The following is a 23466-nucleotide window of genomic DNA, read 5'->3' on the forward strand; positions in this document are numbered from 1 at the left end:
AGAAACAAACAATGCAATGAAAAGAAAATTCTTCTTAACATTCTTCCACATCCGCCTTGTGTTGGCCGTAAAGCATTCTTCTTTGTCCTGGTTCTTATATAACATTCCTTCATTTGCTCTTTGTCCTAGCCGTTGAGCATTCTCCTCTATCCTAGCAAGGAACAATTGTTGTCTTGGATGTAAATCATTGTTTCAGTTCCTCTTTATCTTGGCAAAGAGTATCATAGTTTTTGACCCTAACCATGAGCCGTTTGCTCCAGTTTCCTATTAAATCCTAAAAACAACACATTGAAAAATACGTCTTGCCCATCAAATCATCAAATAACGCCAAAGAGTCTTCTAGATTGTTCCCCTTGAAATTATTTTGCAAATATATCAATATATTTCTTCTGTAAACTATCATCATTGAAGGTAGTAGTCATTAGGATAACTTGTTCTCATAGTCTGGAATTGTAATTAAAATTAATCTAATTAAGAAGCGTAATCGGATATTGGACATTTTTGTCTTTTAATTTTATGATTTTGTGATGAAATCGTGATGGACAATGCCTATCTTAATTTGATTTTATTTCAATTTTTGTTGTTTCTACTTTCTAATATCACACCCATACCAGCAAACGATTTTTTCTTGCTTTTTTCAAAGTTACTGGCTCTAATGGATTAACATGTTTAATAAAGGTATTTGAGTATTTTCTTGTTGTATGAATTATTGTATAGTCAAAATCAAAAAGCAACATAATTTGTTACCAATGATCTCAAAAAAAAAATAAAAAAAAATCAAGAGTATGCATTGAGTCAGATGATTCCTGAGAGACTATGAAAACATGCACACAAATAAACATCACTACGTTAAGAGAAAACGGAATATTTTTCATTAAAGGACAGTAGATGCTTTGAGTTCAAGAGCATTTTCATGAGTCGTGACACTCAAAGAAACATAGGTATATAAGCAATTGGTCCAGTCTTAGATTGAAAGAAACAACCTAGTTTATAAGATAAGATACTCAAGTTGCTTTCTACAAATTGTAGCCACTACAACAAGAAAAGATCTGAAAAGACTTTGTTGCAGAAATAAATACATGAAGCAGTTGCTTCCTCAACTATCACATATTTATACATACATCATAAATGGACAATTTGGGCTCGAGATTTGTGCATACGGTTCATACCTAGTCAAAATGGTGAGTAAGGGGCAGAGCCATCCCAGTGCAGGGGTGTGCAGTTGCACTCCAGCCCAGCTGGCTCCAAAGCCTAATTTGGGCCAAAAATATTTTTTTTAACTATTTATAAACCTAATTTTGTATTTTGCACCCCATAAAAATTTTTTTATCTGCCCGAAGTAAATTTCTGCATCCCCTTCTTAGAAATCTTAGCTCCGCCCCCTGTGAGTTCTTTCATAAATATACTTGCATCTACTTCTGCAATAAGGTTGCTTGAGTTCTCACACTATCTCATAGTTTCGGCACCATTTTTTTCCTATACCCGATGACAATGAGTTTGGAGCTAGTTTTTTGTTAATATGTTCTTCCTCGGTGCTTTATATTTTTACCTAGTCAAAATTTTGATTGTGTGGTCAGAATTTTGTTGGGTGGCTAACACACCTCTTGGGATATTTACACTATGTTCACGTAAAAGACGATTAATAATATGATTTCAGGTGATTTTCCTCTCGCGTAGTTAAAAGATGAACAAAGTTCTTTTCTGAGAGCTTCTGGCCCCACCGGAGTATATTTCATCCAATAAAATCATCCAGTTTATTCACACCACCAATACTTCATCCGGTAGCACCCGAATATTTATGTATAAGCATACGCTATTTTCACAATTCTTTTTTATCGTCTCCCTGCTTCTCTCTTTGCTGTTCTTATTCTCTCTTTTTCTTCACGCTGTTTATACTCATGGATTATATTTTTGTTCACGCTGTTCTTTTCTTCATTGATTATATTTTCTTCTGATGATTTATTTTGGTTTATTTTGCAGGTACAATAGGTAAGATTTATATTGAAAAAGGTATATATAAAACCCAACTAAAACGCAAGGTGAAAACACTAATAGGTTAAAAAAAATCATTACCTTCTCTTCCATTACGAACCTTGAAAATCGTTTTTTTTAGTTTCATTCTGAATTTACAATTAGTTACGGGGTTGCTATAAAACCCTAATTTAGAATGGGTTAACAGTTATGTGCTTAACAACCAATTGATTCAGCTTTTTGTGGGCTTGCCATGGTTTTTTTGAGTTAGACCAAGCACATGCGCAGTTGTAAAACTCAAATATCGTTGTTCTCCTTACATTCTTTTCTAAGGCAACACTAAATTTTTTCTCTCTTCTGACTTCAAGGGTTGTAAGTAAGTTTTTGGTTTTCTTACATTTTTATAGAAAGAAGAGAGTTCGCTTCTCTCTAACCCTAATTGTATAAAACTATCGAATTTTCATATTTATGGATATTTAATTTTTGTTTATTTTTCTTAGCATTGATTTTGATTTGATTATATGAGTTGCTTTCTTAATTGTTGTTTTGTAAATTTGGGGTTTCCTGGCTTTTTCAGATCTTCTTCCGTTCAAGCAATAAATTGAGAACTCCTTTGAGATTTTGGATCATCCATGATTAGTGTCAATAGTATATGTTATGAGATTTGTGTCTTTTTGGCTCAATTGGATTGTTCGAATTTTCATTAGCGTGCTATGTTGAGAGCCTGAAACTTTTACCCCTGATACTATAATAAAATAAATAGCAAAAAAAGTTCTCATCTAATTTAATTGTGCGATTTTGTGTGTTACTGCAGTTTGGGCAGATGGGGAGTGCAAGCAACAAAAAGAGAAAATGCTACGTGGACAGGTAGAAAATCGTCTAAAATGGAAAAGATAGAGGAATTATATAAATGAAGATAGATGAAGAAAGAGAAGGGGGAGAGAGACGAAGACAATGAGACGAAGGATGATCAGCGGAAGCAGAGGTCTTGAAATCTAAACGACAGTTTCTTGGAATATCTCACTAACGCCTAATAGTACGAGATAGTAAACTTATCTAAGTTCCATTCTATTTTGTTGTCATCGTGTCCAAAAATGTGATGCTTTTCGATCTACATTTCATAGTACATTACTACATGGGTTAACTATTTCTTATTTTTTATTGTCATAACTTTGAACAAATACTTATAGGGCCAGTTAGAAGTTAAAACTAATTAATGGCTCGAAATATATTTAAGCACGTGACTTATATGTCTAGCGTTAGGCATATGTCACTTTTCTTGCTTTACATGACCTTAATGATTTTATACATTCACTTGAAATTGAGTTCAAGGTGATCTGACACAACTCCTACTATTTAGTTGAGCTTAATTTGGTGTTTTTTTTAGTTGGAGTTTGGACAGATAAAGTAGTGGAGTATCAAGGTGACTACGTATTAAAACATTGCTATGTTTTATTGTTTTCTTTTGATCTTATATGGAATTTTCATATGCCTATGACTAGGGATTGCATATAGGTGAAGGGGTTTGTTGCACTGGCTTATTTTTCTGTGCAGGAGACGACAATGTTGTAACAATGAATCCATGATGCAACGAGCTTTTGATTATGTGAGAAATTACAATTGTTGACATATGTTCCGGAGCTTGCAGTAATCTAATATATACACAAACCACGATGCACTATTACCGAAAAGGAAAAAAACTAATACCTATAGTGACGAAGGCTCCAGTTTTCTGTGTAGAATGGACTTTGGTTGTTCTTTGTATCTTGCTGATTTCAGGAAACGGAAAAGAAGAAGATACTGCTAAAAAGGAAGAACTATAAAACTGGAACTAATTTGGTGTTAGGCATACATCTGTACGTAGTAATACTAACCTTCTGTTTTGGAGTGAATTAACTGAAACTGAAAATGTCATATATGTTATAATGTTCTCTTTCGATAATTGCCGTTATAATCACTGTTTAGTTTAATAAGCGTTTTTTTTTTAATTTATTACTTTTACTGTTTTACTATTTATATCGCCTATTTATCACAGGTTTTACTGGCACTAATGCACAATTTTCTCTGCAAAACGTTTAGGCACGGGGCGCAACAGCTAGTTAACATAGTTTTCAGTTGTCCTACTCTGTATAAGGCAGATATGGCAGAATTTGCTGGTTATTTGATCAAAAATGGTTTAATAAATTGAAAAGAAGTTCTAAACAGAGCTCAAAAAAAAAAAAATGAAATTAAAGTAGAAGATACTTAATACAATGAAAAGGTAATAAAGAATGGTGCATCGACACGATTGTATTTACTAAATTTATCCTAGTATGATGCAACGATTAAATTTTTTGGTTATTTGAATGATCCACTGTCAGTTATGCATGTGGTTATATCTCAGGTATTATTTCCTACGTAATCCCCTGTCCGTTTTGCATGTGATTAGTCTTGGCCATAATATTGATCTAGTTAAGGCACCGAAACAAGGGTTCAGTGTGTCTATCGATTCCGTGTCTCATAGAGAATCTAAACCCAAAAGAATAATTATCAAAACAAAACTATAGTCTCCTCCAATAATAAAAATGAGTATTGCAGCGAGCACAGATGACGCAACACACAAAATCAGTATTGCGATATTCAACTTATCTATTCTTAAAATACTGCAAATTTCTACAGTAACTGGGTTCAGTGAGTCTTATCATTTCAAGAACTAATTCAATTTAGGAATATCCTGAATATTTGCAACCATGATTATTTTTTTTTTTTTTAAAACACTTTTGACAGAAATTTTCATATGATCCAAAAAGAAAAAAAATACGATCCCATTTTGTTGACGGCTAGATGACTATTTCAATCAAGAAAACACTACTCAAATAGCGCGCTGTTACACAATCTCAACAATTGATGTTTAGAATACCAAATCAGAAATACTTAATTTGAATAAAAACTAAACTAGCAAAAATAACAATGTGATTCTCAACCTCAAACAGGTTGGATTGCTGGACTTTCGCTGGGATTGCGGTGCGCCGGACTCTAAATAGATTCTCCACGAAAACAAAACATAAGATATTTTTTTTTCTGATCAAAACATAAGAACACCACAGATGGTTATCATTACAGTTGAAAGCCCAAACCAATGGAAAGTAAAACACCCAGTACACTTGCATTACCAAACCACAATAACCAACAAAAGACGAATAAATATAGCACTAATATAAACCAGTTGCTTGCTAACGAAGTTGACAGAAAAATTATAAAGAAAAAGCAACATTCCTCACAAACCTACAAAATCTAGGAAACAGTTCAAAAATGAATTCATTCCTGAATCCATTTTAAGGTTGAGCTGGCCAAGTATAGCAAGCACTAATAAGTATAAAGGCATCAAGGAAAAAGCTAACCCAAGTAAATGCCGAAAACACCAAATAACTGAAAAATCTTAGGACTACTAAAAAAGATGAATTAACTGTCAGAAAAAAATTGTAATAAAAAGGAAAAAAATATAAGATGAGGTATATTTGGTTATACCTTGTGTGAGTTAATTCAGTTCCACCATGAAGTTTCAATGGAATTACGGTCTCACTTATATCGTTATACCTTGTGGCCCTCCCATGGCCGCAGCCTTAGCTGCCATTACTTAGATCGCACACCAAAAATAAAACTGAAAAAAGGGTTAAAATCGAAGGAACTCATAAAACTAACAAAAAATATAAAAAAAAAATTAAAATGAAGATTAATCACCTCATCCATGTATGAGGTCTTATGTTTTTTGAGTAGCTATCCATATTTTGATCCAACTATTTCTACACCAAAAATAAAAGTGAAAACGAAGGCTAAAATTCATCACACATCTATTTAGAAGGAGATCATCAATAACTGCAAAAAAAATTATATACATAACACGAGTATTGTTATCCACCACAGGGCTCCAAAAGAACCAATAGTAACAGCAAGAGCAAACTAATCACACTTTCAAGGGTGCATGCAAAATAAAAAATAAAATCAACAAAGATATTAGAGAGGAAAAAAAGAGCAAAACCCATCAAAAGAAAAAACAGCACCAAACGATAAGGTCTAGCTTTTCCTCAAATGCTATATATATAGAGATCCGCCAAGCCCTAAAATTCTATAAGAGAAAAACTTTGTTCAGGGAACAATACGGAAAATATGGATAGCTAATATATTTATGAATAAAAATCAAGCTCGATTGCTCAATAAAAACACAATATTTTGAAAAATATATTTTGCCGCATAAAAATTTATACTTATACTTTAGACAGTCACCATATTTTTGGATAGTCACATTTCTGCTGCAATATTTTTGCAACAAAAAATATGGAGCACATTAAACAAAATTTAAAAAAATGTCCCGCAACTCACTTGTAAAATGCTCGATCACTTCAATCTCCAGATGGTCACCAATGTCTGAACCACCATGGGAGTTTAGACTTCCCATTACACTATCTCTCTTACCTACCCCTTGATTACAAAGCACAAAGCACCAAAAATGAATGTGCATATTACTCGCCAAAAGAATATATACATTTGATTTAACAAAACATCCACAAAATAGGAAAAATACAAAACTGTACAACCTCATTAAATATTAACTAACTTGTTGAACGTTTAAAAGTGTCCATCGTCCCGTTCTGGGATCCAAGACCACTTTCCTTCAGATTAAATTATCAAGAGGCTGTACCATATATATGCAGAACTCAACCCATTGTTGCTCATCAGGAATACAATTTTAAATCATTTTACATATTTATTTTCAAATGTGGATTCAAGAGGATCTCCAAATCTCGTTCGATACATATACATGATCAATTTGCGATTCATTATTGAACATCGATAAAAACAACGAGGTATTACGATTAGTAGATCAAAAGTGATGAGTTTTTCACCGTGATGTAGCCTGGAGTTGACGATCCAAAAAAAATTAAACTGTTTCTGGAATCAAATCAATGAAACAATAAAGACTTTAATTGCAAGAGAACCCAAGAAAAAAACAATGGTAATAGTAACTCAAAATGATAAGTTTCTCACCATGATGTAGCCTGGAGTTGATGATCCAAAAAATAAACCTGATTCTGAAATCAAATCAATGAAACAATAAAGACTTTTATCGCAAGAAAACCCAAGAAAAAACAATGGGAATTTGGTATCTCCACAAGGGCCTTATATAGAGAGCTAATAAACCCAAAAAATTCCAAAAAAAGTACTCCTTCTTAGGAAATAATATACGTATCATTTTATTTTGATATTCACATTTATTTCGATATCATATTCCAATTTTTTCTTCCTTGTTATTTTGATATCCACATTTATTTTGGTATCTTTCAAAAATATATTCTCATTTTATTTTTATTTTTTGTTGGTGATAAAGATTTTTGTTTTCCTTTGGAAATCGAAATCATACTTTTTTTATTTTTTTTTTGCTGATAACGATTTTTTTTCTTTCAAAACAATACTCCTAATGATTTTTTATTATTTTTGTTTGTACAGGATTAACAAACCCTTCATTCTATTCACGCGTGACTCCCTAAAATCAGGTATTTTATTTTAATCGCTCATTTAAATTTTCTCTTTTAATCAAGTTCATGCTTATGATTTTATTTAGGTATTGAGAAAGTGTAATTGCAAGCATTTCTCTTTTACCTGTATTTTGGAGATGTAATCAGGGAGATTTAGATGTAATTAGGGGGATTTTATTACAAAAACTGTAAATGTACATTGGACATTGGTTTATTTTTTATTTATTTATGAGATTGATTTTTTTTAATCATATGATTGATCTATTTTTACGATGAAATCAGAATGAATATTGCATATTTTATTTCATTTTATTCTATCATGATGAATCTTTTTTTTTTTTTTTTGTAATGTTTACGTTATATATATATATATTGGTTGAAATGTGATTGGCCGAATAATATTTTGTGGGTCCAAAAGATTGTTTTGAAATTTTATTGGTTGAAATTCAAAATGGTGGGGCCAGAATCAACCAGAAGCCCCGATTAACCACGTCGCTCGAAAAAACTCTGTTTTTATATAGAGAACTGAGTAGAGAACATAAGCGATAAAACTGGGAGAAAGAAAAGAATCGGAGGTGTAGAGACAACTGGAGACGCACAAGCGACTACATTAAAAACTCCCAGACTTGTTCTCTAGTCTTAAAGCCTACTTATTGTTAATTACCTATAAACATTCATGTCCATTGTGGCCTGGTGCGATAAGAAAACATACCCAAATCTGCATAGAATCTTAAAAGAGGGGAAGATTAGAGGACCACTTGATCTCTTAGCTTAATCTTAGACTGCTCATGAATTGGTCTTCCAGTGACCAGTTGTGCTTCCTTCGCATACTATTGTTCTTCTTGATGTGAATCAGCTTGTCATAAACACACCAAGGGAAACTAAGGAAATGGTCCCGACTCATCTCTTGATGGTAGCATCCGAAGTACTTTGGATGATACGTCACGTGATACCACGCTGAAGCTTTTGCATAGACATCATCATCTTCCTGGGATCCAGAGTTGATACTACTCTTTTTATCAAACCACGTCCTTGCTTCCTTTTTTAAAGCTCTAACTGCCAAACTAATTGATTCTGCATCTCTCCTCATATTGAATGATTTGGACAATTTCATTACACTTCCACCAAGAATCTCAGCCTCCGTTTTGATCCCATAATAGTCCATCAGGTTAGCCAACTTGTAATCAAATTCTCCTTTGTGGAAGTAAGCATCATCTAAGTAATCCTCGAACCCATCAACTTCCATATCTGTATCATATAATTTCTTTGCCACCTCCAAAGTGAAGGATTTTATATGGCTGGTGTGGGGAGCAATATCTTTGACCTGCCTAAAGAGTTTGCCTATCACTCGCTTTGACTCATAAGTCGGTCTATCAAGCTTTTCCATGAAGTCAGGGTATTCTTTGACGCGTAAATGAGGAGGAATTTCTGCGGGTACACCTGTCTTAGGGAAGTCGACAGCAATTGAAAATAGCTTAGCGAGTTCTATGCATTCCTCACTCTCTGCCTTCAGCAGCTCCTTATCAGCAAAGGCGGTGTGGGTATTCGCGATGACTCCTAAGCTGTCATTTATCATGTAATTTGCGAAGTACTCCTCAACTTCCTGTAACAACACATCAACAACCATAAACCGTAACCACCAGGAAGTGTAGAACAAGGCAAAGATATCTTGTTTTCAAGACTAAACTAGACATACATCTGGCAGTTCAAGCAATCCAAAATGAGAAAACGAAAGTTTTCATAAAAAGATAATCACGGTGAATGCCATTATTTTCGAGCGCCAACTTCTTCATACAGTAGAGGTTAAAAAAGTAACAACTGTTTGTTTTGTCGGACAAATTACATTTTTTGACATTCGAAAACAAGAATGACTAAATTTAAATATGTAACATGATTTATTCACAAAATGAATAACCCATACCTCAATCTGAACATCGTGATCTAAGAGCATAGCAGGTGATGCATCATAGTCCATGGGCTGGACTTGACGAGGTGGAATAAGTTCTTGGTCCCAGCAGACAAAGTATACGTCACCATCCAAATCACTCCCAGAACACTCATTTGGATGGGGTCTACGTCAAAATGTCAACTAATATCAGTAAAGCTTCAAACGGAAATGAGCAAAGATTTCACAATTGTGAAATTGGTGCATATATATATAATTCAATTCAAACGCAATACATAAAATTTAAGACAAAAGAAATCAATCTACCATCTCCATAGTCAAATGCTGCAGACTTTAGTTTCATCTATTGTGATTTGAAAAATAAGATAATGATACAATTTGATAATAGTGAGCAATTAAGGAATGAAAATCATCTGATTTACGATGGTGATGCTATCTAATAAACGGACGCTAAAAGGTTCAAATCTACTTCGTACCCCAAATTACAGAAAAAGGACATGATTATTTACTGATATGCAATGTCGTACTAATTCTTGATCAAACAAAATGATAAGATAATGCTCTTACCTTTTCCCTTTTTGAGGAAATACAACACAGTCCACCATATGGTGCAACGCTGGCACATCGACAGCCCGCAAGACACGCATGTCACCAGGGTGGAGGCATGGATTTTTAGCAACGACTACCTTCCCAAGCACAAGAGTAGTGTCTGCTGGTCCATTTGCATTAAGCATAGAGAATGACTTCCCACAAAGCTGATTGTGACCAAGGCGAGAAACCTGAACAAATACCTGTCCATACTCCAAGGTCGCTGTTTCATCTAGACATCCCATCATTGATCTTCCCGTTGGAATAAATATCCTTGTCCTAGTCCGCAACTCTAACAGCTTTGCCGCACGAAATGTTTGAAGCATCATCGAAAGGAATGGCTCTTGATCAGGCTTGTAACCACACAGAAGCATTTCCTTGAGGATATTTGTGGTTTCTGCTGGGGACATGATCTCAAGTGCTTCGTACGCCCTTAATGGATCGGTTAAAATTGAATCCAGTTGATCGACTGCTTCTTTTTGCTTCTTTTCAAATATGTAATCACTGACGCCTAGAGTAGACAAAAGGGAGATTACTTGACGATTGAGGAAACACGGCTGAAACTTGCTCCATGACAAAACATCTAGTTTGGTGTTCTGTGAAGTGAACTTGCACATGCTTTTTCTCAAATATAACTTTTTTACTGCTTTTGGATCTACAGCGACAACACCTTTATATCCACCATACCTAATTTGGAAGGCAGATGGTGTACATTTTAAACCACACTTATTCGCCACTTTATGTGCAAATTCAGAAGAAATCTTTCCAATCCCATCAGAAAACGTGTATATGGTTCCATTACTTTCAATCTCGACATCACGAATTCTTTCAATTTCATTGCTATAAACACTTAATGTTTCAGTCGAGGAACCAAAAGATTGTCCTAGTCTTGCTGCATATTTCGCCACATTTCTAATCTCGCGAAAATCACCCATCCAGTCCCTGATACTAGCTGCTGTTAGCGGACCTTTGGAAGCAAACATCCATGCAGAATTATCACGTAGCTGACTTGCTGAGAAGGCAAGAAATTCAAACTTCTTATCACCAATAACTACGCCATTATGCAAAGTAGAGAGTATCCTGTCATAAAGCAAGGTTTGCTTTTTCTCGTCATTCACTGTTGCACGTGTGGATAAATCAGTTGAGCGGATTTTTTCTGAGTCCTCATCAACAAAAGAAATACGGATAAAATTATCGATATGGTCATGATAATGGCGTAAAACTCTGTTGGAAACATTAATCTCTGGACCCATAAAGTATACTTTCAAGGGTGTTATTTGCACCCTGCGAACATATACCAGTCCGTCGGACAAGGAAATTGAAGTTGACCTAGGAGGGTTTGCTGATAAGCTGTACTCCAAGTACTGCTCAGTAAGCCACTTAACAGGTTCATAACAACAATCTTTCAAGTGAAACAGTTTCTCCAGGGCACACATTATATGGTTGACAGGGTGTGAGCAAGGATCTACCATCCGGAAAAAATTTGCGTCAAGCGTTTGCCCAGAAAGGCAGCCATTCTGAACCAAAGAATTAACCTTAAACAGAATATCATATCGCAGCTGATGTCCACCAGGAGGCCCAACAACAGGAACTAGATCTGAGCTTCGAGAAACTGTAGAACCGGGCTGCATTGTGAACCAACCCTTATCCTCCGTATAGTAATGGAAATTTTCACGGAAATTCGGAAGTTCACAGCCATATGGAATTTCCAAACACAATGCGGAGGACTGCCCAATAGAACATGATTCAGTGAAGTCAGTAGCTCTTACCCACTGATCATCCAATGTATGCATAAAATATTGTAAATCCCTGCCTGGATTTCCTAAGGAGGAGAGAGGTTCCACATAAACCTTAGGAGCAGCAAGCATCTGCAAACGTTAAATTTTATCAAATAAGTGGTGTGATTGAACTTAAGGAAATTGTGACAACAATCACTGTTGTTAACGGCAATATTTATTTGTAAAGGATTAGATAGAGTATCATCTGACATTGTATGAAGTAAAAACTTCGGATAACATCTCATTCAGGCAAGATAACTACCACTAAGATTTAAAGTAATCTCCGAAACTATAACCAGCATGTCAGTATAGGGTGTCAATTTTATTTCCAAAGCTAAATTCACAAAGATAGTCAGATGAGCATGCACTTGGATTATTATTGCGACTGACAAAGAAGTGACCGATATTATTTTTTCCTCGTGGACCTGATGGCCTGACCTATGTCAACTCACTGACTACCACAACTTCAGATTGAGGACAAGCATAATCCACTAACATCCCTACATAGATGATAATAGGATCTCAATAGAGAGGGTGTCCACTTTATATATGACGAATTTACAGACAGAATAGAAGAACTGGCTATCAGTGAGATGGAAGTCCATCCACTAAATCCAGATCCCTTTCCACTCTGCACTACTCAAGATGAACATACACCGAGATATTAAGTTTCGACTCCTTTAGTTGCGAGAAGTTCTGAATGCTTATCTTCGTAATAGAAAATGTTTCAGCGTAATGAAAAATGAAAAGATCATGCTAGCATAACTATTTGCTGGAGGAAAACAAGGAGGGCCAGTAACAAGCATTATGGATGAATGAACTTAATCAAAGATATCAAACCTGAATTATGAGAAACTGTGAGTTTAAGTTCTTCGGGCGGCGCAGCTGGATTTCCCAGATGCTCTCGTAAGAAAGTTCAAGTTTATACTTCACGTGCTTTATCTTTAGCGGTTCCTTATAAGACAAGATAAAGCACAATTTGCGGAATCCAAACCCAAAATCCACTGAAACATCCCTTGTCTTGAAAAGAGTATAAAAACAATCATTTGAAACCTGGCATCCAAAATGCAGAGTTGGAACCTTGAGATTGAACATTGAAACCCTAGGCTTCGGTATGATATCCCGATCCCTTGGAAAAACTTTCAGATAAGAGTTTCCAAAGTACAGGCGTTGGGGTCTATTAACTAACAAAGACATATACTCAGCATTCTGGCTACTAGTGAACTGTATATCTGCAAATGCTCTTGGATTTGGCCCCTTATTTTTGGGTATCGTAACTTGTAGAGCATAAACAGTTCCCTTGCCGGTGTAATTCTCTAAGAAGTCCTTGATCAGTTCCGCTGTCACATAAGAAGGAAATCCATAAATATGAATTGTCTTGCCCATTTTGTCTGTGTTCGCCCAACTGTAGACTCCTGTTGCATAACATAAAGCAAATAATCGTGAGAAAGAAATATTTCCACTTCTCAAACAATGTACTATGTACTACTTATTACTTATCCAAACAGCAACAAAGAACAACTATTGACCTTGATCAAACTTTCTTCTCCGTTTGAACTAAGCTATGTTACCAATAGTGTTATTTCAGTTAATAAATTGAAACTCCTAGTACAAGAATTTGCTTTTCCATTTTGAACATTCAATAATGAAATACATGATGGTCTTTAATTTACAATTAATATGTTTTAACAAATATATTAGCGCTGGAGACTTTAACTAGACATGAAACACCACTTAACAAGGATCGATACCTTGACCTAATAGGTCATAATCATATTTCCAACTTGTCAATCAAAGTTGGTTTCCCACTAATTGAGACTTTAACATAGTTTTCCCTAACTAGTAAGCGAAAGAGATGAACCAAATAAAATACTGTATGTGAAAATAGAAAATTTTCAAAATTACAGAATCAAAAAAAGAAACGAAGTGATAAAAGTGGATATAGATTGTATTTACCTTCTTCTTCTTAACTCCTCAATGATCATCAAATATAGCTAGATCAACTCTGCAGCCATAAGTGCAGAGATATTTACACAGTAACGATACTTTACTAATAAAAGGGACGAGGAATAATAAAAGTAAAAAACTTTTTTGCTTTTTACTCTGATTGGGTTGGGTACTATAGCGTCGTCATCGTAGTCATCGTCTTGTTGTCAGTCAATTGGAAGTCAATAAATAATGTTTTCCGAGGAAATGGGACCATACGATCCGTTTGAACTTTGGGAGAACGTCAGGTGCAGCTAATGGCCCATGCGTTTCCCGAAAATGCATATCCGAACCCTTTGTAGTGGCAATTTCTTTTGTTGCTTTGATTCCCAAAAGAAGATTGGAGGTAAAATGATCCAAGATACATAAGTCTGATTAATGGTGCCTACGAGATTGTTTCAAATGTATTGGCAGAAAGGTTCAAGACCTCCACGGGATAGCACTATGTGGCCGTCTTAAGAAAAGAGATGCAACATCCAACCTGGTATGCAAGGCTTTGCAGGCTAGGTACTGCAGAAGTTAATCCAATGACTACAGGGCTTGCATCTAATGAATATCAGGAGGCCACCCATGAAAAGTGTTACTCAACTAAAAGGTTATACCAGTTGCATCCAATAAATAACAGGAAGTAAATAAAGTACATAAACATATCACTGGCACCCCATGTGTTTCACTCTTTTTCATTTTCAATTCACAAATTGGTGTAAAAAGCTGATGGTGAGGTACAAATTAAAGTATACCAGGTTGTTACAAACTTAACATTTTAAGAACATGAAGAAAAAAAAAAGTGATTCCTGTTTAAACCATTAGACGGTTTACGAATCAATGGTTACAGAACTTACCTACTTGAAATGTTTAAATTGCAGAGAAGCATTATGTACAACATATATATACATATATATGTGTGCCTGTGTTTCTGTGAAGAACAGTAGAAGATGATCTCCAAAACCAGAGTTACATTCTACTTTTAAGAAGCCTTCTTGCTTTTGTACCTTGAAGCACATAACACATAAACAAGCAAATTCAAGAAACTAAGACCAGCAAGAAGCCAGAAGAAGTTATCCAGACGTCCTTCATTCAGATTATCAGGTATCCATCCAGGGCTTCCACCTTTAGTTGTTAGGTTTGTTACGACGGTTAAAATGAAAGAGCTTAGGTAATTTCCAAGAGCAGTTGTAAGAAGTGACAAGGCACTACATAGACTTCGCATGGCATCTGGAGACTGGTCATAGAAGAACTCAAGCTGTCCAATGAAGGTGAAAATTTCAGAAGCTCCCACCAAGAAGTACTGAGGAATTTGCCATAATATACTGATGGGTACAGCAACTTTCTGGTCCACCAAACCCAGTTCTCTTGCAACTTGTAGTCGTCTGATCTCTACTAGTGCAGCAGCTGCCATAGACAGTATAGAGACAAAAAGACCAATACCCATTCTCTGCAACTCCGAAAATCCTCTTTCTTTACCAGTGAATTTCCTCGCAGCTGGGACAAGGAACCTGTCGTACAGTGGGACCCACACGATAACACTGACTACATCAAAAGTTGATAGAGATGCTGGGGGAATAGTGAATGAACCGATTTTTGTATCCATAACCATTCCTTGTTCAACAAACATGGTAGACATCTGAGCATAAACGGCAGAGAAAACAATGCCAGTAGCCCATATAGGAAACATCCGGAGAAGTATTTTCAATTCCTCTACTTGAGTTACAGTGCACAGTCTCCATGAATTTGAATAGTCACCACTTTTAACCTCGACGTTAGATACTACTGCTGCTTTGTCGAGGCACCTGCATCAGACATAAAATTTGAAAATTGTCATACTATACACATGAAGTTACATGCTGTGTACAATAACAAAGGATATAGGCCAAGCAAGTTTCACCTAGTGAAGGTAATTCATACAAATAAACTTGAGTTCAACACAATTCTCCCCTATTTTAAACTTTTAAGTATTTCTAAACTTGCTCGATATAGTTTAAAATATCTTATGTAGAGCACTTGTACAAAGATGGTATAACAAGAATGAGTTAATTTGAACTATTCCAGACAAAGCTGAACAAGGTATGAATTGCAAGAAAGCTATGATCATGACACAAAAATAACGAATAGCAATGTGATGGAAGTAGTAGTCACTTGTTAGGTGCTAGAATTCAGTATATAAATGAAGTTATATCGAAGTTACTTGAGTTCATCACTATGCTCCAGTTTACGACTCCCTTTGATGGCAGAGCCTTCCTGCAGCTCATATAAAAGAGAAGTGTCATGTGGGACTTCAACATTCCACTTGCGGAAAGTTGCAACCAAAACCTGACACATCCTTGTGAGCGGGCTACCTCCAGGTTTCTGAAATCTGTAGAGCGGTGTTCCAGAAAAGAAACTTCCAATGGCAAGGGCCATGAATAATGTTGGAATGCCAAACCCTAGGCCCCACCCAAGATTGTCTTGGACCCACACGAGAAAACTGCTTGATATCAAAGCTCCTATGTTAATAGAAAAATAAAACCAATTGAAGAAAGATCCCTTCTTCACTCTCTCTGATGGATCACTATCATCAAACTGGTCAGCCCCAAAGGATGAGACACACGGTTTTATACCACCAGTCCCTAAAGCAATCAGATACAGACCAAAGAAGAATATGGCATATTGTTCAGAAGATGCAGGTGGGCAAACGGTACCAACGCAAGGAGGAGGCTTAAAGGCAGGAACTGCCGCTGACATTGTTAGCATAGCCATTCCCTAATATAGAAGAGAAAAAAAAGGAACTGAATGTTCAGCGATGCGTAAAAAAGAAAGCTGCAAGAGACTGAAGGATATCAGAATCCAGCAGCAACCCAACTTATTTAGGTCATTACCACATAATTAGATAGGCAAAAAAATAATCAAGCTACATTTTATCTACCTGAAACATATTTTATCTCTCGGCAGAATGCTTAAACCCTCAAGTCAGTGAATACTGAATAGTTATTTGGAATTTTATTACTAACTAAGTACCATTGCATTTAACAGAAAGCCTTCTCGTATATACAAGTCAGAAAGGTCATTGAGGATAACAAACTTCAGAATTATGTTTGACCCTTACTCTACTAGTCCACATGGGTAAAAGGAACAATAACTACTTCAGAAAATTTTAACGAAAATTGTTAAGTATGATTAACCATGGCATATAACTAATATAAAACCCTCCATTGTACAAAGAAAAGAATGGGAAGGTTTATTTAGGATAACACACTGCTAGATTCAGTTGACTCATACTCTACTTCATTAAAAGAATGGAACCTAACAAACATTTTAGGATTAAACTAAAAATCATTGAGAGAGCAGCTTGTTATAAAACTTACTATGAAGTATATTGTTGAAAACACGGCAATTGTCCAGTATCTTCCCCAATACGCATCTGCAAGAACTGCTCCAATGAGGGGTGTAAGGTAGCAAGTGCCTTGCCATGTAGTAACATTTCTTGCAGCGGATACATTTCCTTCGTGCAATGTTTTGGTGAGATAAGTAACAAGATTTGTTGCTATCCCATAGTAGGCCAAACGCTCACAGCATTCGGTACCTGTAATTTGATTGCAAATGTAAAGAGAAAGAGGATGCAGTGAACATGAGAAGCAGTCCAATCAAGTAGGAACTAAGAAAGTTGGAATACCCAGTATAAATGGGCATGCTCTCCAATTTCCTGTGTTGTGTTTGAGCACGGGATTCCCTTTAACATCAACAGATCCATCACCTGTGTATTCTCCTATACTTCCACTCTGAAATGGTGTAGAAAAGCATTAAATATGTGTTCCTTCTCGGAAGTCGGAACTGAAACATAAAAAGTAGAAAAATACCAAAAGAAAGTAAAGCCTACTAAAGAAGATAACCGTGGTGTTTTAAAAGTAAAAGACGATCCATGACATTGAGATTTGGTAACACCATGTAGACTATTTACATCTACTGTTAATACGAGAAGCTTAGTATAAGTTTCGGTAATAGGAAAATCAGATGATTGAACTGAGTTCAATCCAAAAGGCCTAAGGAAATGTGATAGATCCTCAAAATCAACAACCTCCCAAAACTTCAACGTGAGACAAAGGTCAGTTGGAGTCCATGTAAGTCGGTGTAAACTCAGATAGGTGATTTTGTTGATCAGGGCATCACCATGTCATAAATATCTGATTGAAACTGAGCTACAACTTTGTCAAGGAGATCAGATGCATTTATTTTGGTATATTATATTCACGAAGAAATATTCTGCATGAAAGCATGGTGTATAGCAATTTTCTGTATGTAAGACTCTGCATAGAGTACACATTTACGGTCTATGTTTAATGTGACTGCTCTGCAGACAGATCATACAATCTAGAGAACAACACTTCATTGCTCTAGGCCAACAGTAGCAGATGATTGACGAAGATTTCCATAATTCAAGATCAAATTATGACCGATCTATGTAAATGACAAATAACAATAACACAAATAATTGTTGATAAATAAATAACTTCGGATGGATCATGAAAGAAAAGAACTAACTACGTTGAAACCTAGTGATTCCACGGATATATCATGGCAAAGACAGAACTACTTCATATTGGCAACAAATACAATTACAAAAAATCGACCTAACATCAAAATTTCAAGCTAAAATAGTTTCTAAGAACTAGTAATAATAAAAAATCAAATCCAAAACTCAAACAGATGATTTCCGTTGATCTATATAGTTAGGAACTACAGATATATTCGTTCATGCATTGAATTGTCTCAATTAAACAAAAAAAAAAAAAAAAAAAAAAACCTAGAAGAAAGAGAAACGGAATAAGTCGATATACTAACCTCCAAAAGTGGATCGTCTAAGAGCAGTGGATCATCTTCTTGATGAGTTCCCATGGATTTTAAAGAAGAAAAAAAAAATCTGAAAATTGAGATCAAGCAATCTGAATAAGTCTAATCACCACCAGATTCAGGATTCGACTACTACGGAGATAGAGAAAGAAGAAAGTCAAGATGCCAATGAGACTCACCAACCAGTTGGGGATCTGTTTGCTGACTAGCGAAGATAAGTTTGTTTGTTTTCTTAACAACTTTGCGCAGTTTCCGGCGTTCAAGACTTCGAGTTCGAGAGTGGTTTTTGGAACTTTGGATTGAATGCAAGCAAGTGGATAAAATAAGGCCTTTTTTTGTTTCGGGCCCCATAATATAAAGGTCTTAATAACATGTAGTATATGACAAAAAAAAAACACAGTTCCTAATGAAACACAATTTCTAATAGAATAAGACAAAAAACACAATTTTCAATGAAATAAAATAACTTTTTATTAAACAAGTTTAATATAGGGGCGTCATGGTTTATTAGAGGGGCGGCATTCTAATAGGACAAAAAGGGTCATTACATGATCATTCAAGGTGTCCCTTATTAAAAAGATACTTGAAATGACAAATTAACTCTCACTATTGATAACGTAGTTTAGTGAATGATAATCAGGTTTAGCGTTAATGATTAATTTCACTTATATTAACACAAAATCAAAACCAAAATCAAAATTTTAGAGTTAAAAAACAAAAAAAGTTTAGAGGAGAAGAAAAATAAAAGATTATGTGATATTTGTGAAACTTGTGAAACCCTAGATTTTGATACACTCAACCAAAATGAGTGATTCCAATTGCAAATTTGAGATGGGTGAATCTCTATATGATAGAGGAAACAAGTACTACATATCTCTTGATGGAGATCCTGATATGGAGTATTTGTTAGATGGTAGAGATGTTTTAACCCATAGTGAAGGTCAATCTCAACCAATTGAAGAAATTAGCCAACAAAGTGAAGAAACAACAACTGAAAATGGCCAGGTATACTTCTAAATTAGTTCCCATTAGTTTTTTGTTGCTCAAAATTATCTAAAATACGTAAAAGAATCAAATTTTAAAAAAATTTAGAAGAACATAAGTTGGAATTGAGCTCGGGACCAACTGTAACTGTAGGTTACGGTTCATAATGTATCAATTACCAACCGTAACTGGTTCAATTTGGGGAAAACCAGAAATAAACCAGTTACGGTTGGTATATTTTGTTCACTTACGAACCGTAGGATGAATACGGTTGATAATGTTGTGCAGTAGTTACCAACCGTAACTAATCATGTGCATGCCTATATTTACTGCACTTGTCACGGTTGATAATTTGTAAAGCGTTACCAACCGTATCTTTTCTACGGTGCCTATTTTAATTTTCGTCTCCAAGCGTAAGTTACACTGTATGTTAGAATTTTCTTTTGATTAACTTACGGTTTGTTATAAGATGAAACTTACCAACCGTATTCGACCTACGGTTTGTATGTGATTACAATTACACACTGTAACTCTGTTACGATTTGTTTTACTCTTTTTTTACCAACCGTGTCTTTGTATTTGTTTTCGTTTTGTTGCTTCGTTTAGACTAATGTTGGTATATTTTTGTCCAGGTCGTTGATGTACCTCCCCTAATGGATGAACAACCTTTAGCAAATGAAATTCTCACCCAAGATTCTACGTTTCACTATTTAACCGAGGAGACATGGGGTGAGAAAGATGATGCAAGGAAGTGGGCTAGAGAACGAGGCAAGTTGATTAAGTGTATCATAGTTTGTAGTAGTACCACTAGTGATATTTCCTTTCAAATGGTTTGCGAGTGTAGTGGAAAACATAAAAGTCAGGCAAAAAAAGGTATCGTGTACGAAGCAAAGACAAAGAGGAAGATTACTACTTTCTCTAAAAATACCGGATGCCCCTTCAAGCTTCAATTTAAAAGGAACGCGGCTAAAAAGTGGTTTTTGGAGAAAGTTGTATGTGGTAGTCATAACCACCCTATACCGGATAGTTTGCTAACACACGCTCATGATGGACGCCTTACTGATGAAGAAGAGAAGATCGTAGAGTCTTTGACAGAAATTCGTATGAATCCTGTTGATATCCTCGCTCACTTAAAGGAAAGAAACCCACAAAATGCTTCTACTTTGCCTAACATCTACAACGCAAGAACAAAATTGAGGAATAAGAAATGGGAACAAAGGAACAAAATGCAACAATTAAGGCATTTGGGGGAGGCGCACAATTACTCGGTTTTCCACGATGAAGATGAGAAAGGACGAATAAAACATCTTTTATTGGCTCATCCCGAGTTTATAAAGTTGGCACGGTGCTCTCATCAAGTGTTTCTAATGGATTGCACATACAAAACCAACAAGTTTGAGATGCCGTTGTTTAACATTGTCGGGCAAACTTCTACAAGTGCTCCTTTTAGTGTTGGCTTTTTCTTCTTGAAGAATGAGCTTGAAGAGAGCTATGTGTGGGCATTAAACCAAGTGAAACTATTCTACGTAGAGGGATACACTCCAAATGTGATTATTACCGACAAGGAACAAGCTTTATTGAATGCGATAAAGAGGGTTTTCCCGGAAGCTCATAACCTTCTTTGCATGTTTCACTTGTGGAATAGTATTGAAACTAAGTGCATGCGCATTGTCCGTCCAACCAAAAAAGGCGAAATGGAAAGAATAAAGAAACTACCGTTACATCAACAAAAGGAATCCAAGGAGAAATATAAGAAGGATGAAAAGTTGGCGGAACTAAAATGGGATAGTTTCAAAATGGAGTGGAGATCCTTGACACATTCTATCACCGTGGATGAATATGAGGATAAAGCTCGTATGTTAGTGGCTCATTGGAAAGGAAGTTATCCAAGTGTCGTGAAGTATTTGTTGGATAATTGGTTGGATCCGTACAAAGAGAAGTTTGTAGCGGCGCTCACTAACCAATATAGGCACTTTGACAACGAAGCTACAAGCACGGCGGAGTCATCTCACAACCGGTTGAAGAAGAAACTTCATAGTTGTAATGGTGGGTTGGTTACGTTATTCGAAGCCATGAATGTGTATTTTCTCCGTGATCACGATAGATTTACGGGGTCTTTTTGAAAAAAGCAAAAGTAAACTACACACCAAATGATTAGACAATTTGTGGCTTAGGGGAATTACATTTCAAGTTTCGCACCACGCCATTGATAAGATAATGTATGAAGTACAACATTTTGAATTGGGAGATTATGAAGAAGAGTGTGTTTGTCCAAACATGACAAGTTTGGGACTCCCATATCGGCATGTTATAGCCACATACCAAGACAAAGTGATCCCGATTCAAGATGTTGATCCTTTTTGGAAACAATTATCATTCCGTGAAACAATATTTGATCGAGATTTTGGAGGAACGTTTGGAGATACCGAGATTGGAAGAGCTCTAGCCGAGAAATATGATACACTAAGTCCGGGCCAAAGGCAAATATGGTTGAGTAACTTGAGAGATTTTGTATATCCACAATTTAGGTTTGATATCAAGGAACCACCAAAGGGGAAGAGTAAGGGGAGGCCTCCTACCAAAAAAAAGAGTTATGTACGAAATAAAAAAGCAAGGGAATTGGCGGAAGAATCAAAGAAAAGATATCCTTGTGGCTATGAATGATGGAGAAAGGAATATGAAGCGGAGGATGAGATGGAAGAGGATGATATTCAAGGTAGAAACAAACGGAAAAGAGGTCAAGCGGAACCAAGCCGTCGAAATGTACAAGAAAAATGTATCGAGCTTCCTACTCAAGAAAGTTCAACAAGCAAAATTGATGTTAAAGGAAAAGGTATGGTATTTCGCTCCAAACAACTTCAAAGAAGCAAAGTTGTTGTTAAAGGAAATGGTTGCAAAGAAAGTGCAAAAAACGATGATGGAGTTAAAGGTAAAGGTTCTTTTGTCGGTTCCGAGGTTTCCTCCCAAGATAGTTCAATAAAAAAACTTGTTGGTAAAGTTGGTCTTGAACAATTAGCAAGGAACAATGGAAATAGTCCGATGGTTGAAAACATTCCATCAAGTGGTGAGAAGGATAAGGAGACGCTTCGTATAAAAGGAGTGCCTAAACCACCACCCAGAGATGGGAATGGTCGATATATCCGGAACTATTATATTCTCTATGAAAATTACCTTCTTTTTTTCCCCGACTATATTCGTGATTATATCAAGGCCACGGATGATGTTCATGGTGATGGGAATTGTGGTTACCATGTCTTCGTGGATCAACATGGACTCTTTGAAGACGCGAAAGCGTGGGGTTGTGACCAAGTTACTTACGTAAGGAAAAAATGCTTAATGGAACTACGTGGTCACTGCGACTTTTATAAGCCAATGATGAGAGTTGAAAGAGATGAAAGTGATGAGGTATTAAATGAGAGCTTCGCGGAATGGGAAATGCGGTTAACCGGCAATGTATGTTTGTCAAGCGAATATTGGATGTGCATGCCTATATGTGGACAACTCCTCGCCAACGCATTCAATTGCGTCATTCATTTAATCTCCAGAGACATGAGCTATACATTTGCACCAACAAGAATACCGTTTGACAGAGATTTGTCAACAGCAAAAACACGTGCATGGAAATCATTATATCGGCCTCCATTTGCAAGAAGGAAGCCCATTACCTCCTTTGAGGATGGAATTTGATTGTGACGGTGAACTCCCCAAGTCTTGGTGCAATCGATTTGACGCTAGGATTGAATTATGGAAGGTCATTATACATTCCTTTCCATCCCAATTCATAGTTATGACCGACGATGAAGATGCGTAAATGTTGTGAAGGGTGGTGAAAAATATTTTACATTTTTTGTTTTGGTATTTTAACTAAATTTGATGTGATTAAAAGTGACAATATCATATCTATTTGATTCACGTT

The 23466-nt window shown here is 35.9% G+C and overlaps 2 protein-coding genes and 1 long non-coding RNA gene across 4 annotated transcripts; 1 reads left to right on the plus strand and 2 right to left on the minus strand.

Moving 5' to 3' along the window:
* Positions 1 to 1826: 1826 nt before the first annotated feature.
* Positions 1827 to 3258, plus strand: LOC113298334. The gene is made up of 2 exons (XR_003334163.1): positions 1827 to 2010; positions 2786 to 3258. It is a non-coding gene; the product is annotated as an uncharacterized LOC113298334 (long non-coding RNA).
* Positions 3259 to 7979: 4721 nt separating this feature from the next.
* On the minus strand, positions 7980 to 13847 carry LOC113298335 (probable RNA-dependent RNA polymerase 1). The gene is made up of 5 exons (XM_026547049.1): positions 13713 to 13847; positions 12597 to 13171; positions 9958 to 11846; positions 9406 to 9556; positions 7980 to 9087 (listed from the first exon to the last, which is right to left on the minus strand). Exons 2-5 carry the CDS (start codon positions 13140 to 13142, stop codon positions 8251 to 8253), a joined length of 3423 nt encoding a protein of 1140 aa, XP_026402834.1. The 5' UTR covers positions 13143 to 13171; positions 13713 to 13847; the 3' UTR covers positions 7980 to 8250.
* Positions 13848 to 14380: 533 nt separating this feature from the next.
* Positions 14381 to 18880, minus strand: LOC113298336 (protein NRT1/ PTR FAMILY 8.3-like). 2 transcript variants are annotated; one of them, XM_026547050.1, is made up of 6 exons: positions 18746 to 18880; positions 18558 to 18636; positions 17392 to 17497; positions 17084 to 17301; positions 15928 to 16481; positions 14381 to 15532 (listed from the first exon to the last, which is right to left on the minus strand). In XM_026547050.1, the coding sequence occupies exons 2-6, from the start codon at positions 18609 to 18611 to the stop codon at positions 14710 to 14712; spliced, it is 1755 nt and encodes a 584-aa protein (XP_026402835.1). In that variant the 5' UTR covers positions 18612 to 18636; positions 18746 to 18880; the 3' UTR covers positions 14381 to 14709. The 2 variants fall into 2 exon arrangements, with proteins under 2 accessions (XP_026402835.1, XP_026402836.1); XM_026547051.1 differs by lacking the exon at positions 18746 to 18880 and having other exon boundaries at positions 18558 to 18739.
* Between the last annotated feature and the right edge of the window lie 4586 nt (positions 18881 to 23466).

Source organism: Papaver somniferum, chromosome 7, assembly GCF_003573695.1.
Source record: "Papaver somniferum cultivar HN1 chromosome 7, ASM357369v1, whole genome shotgun sequence".
Classification (NCBI taxonomy): domain Eukaryota; kingdom Viridiplantae; phylum Streptophyta; class Magnoliopsida; order Ranunculales; family Papaveraceae; genus Papaver; species Papaver somniferum.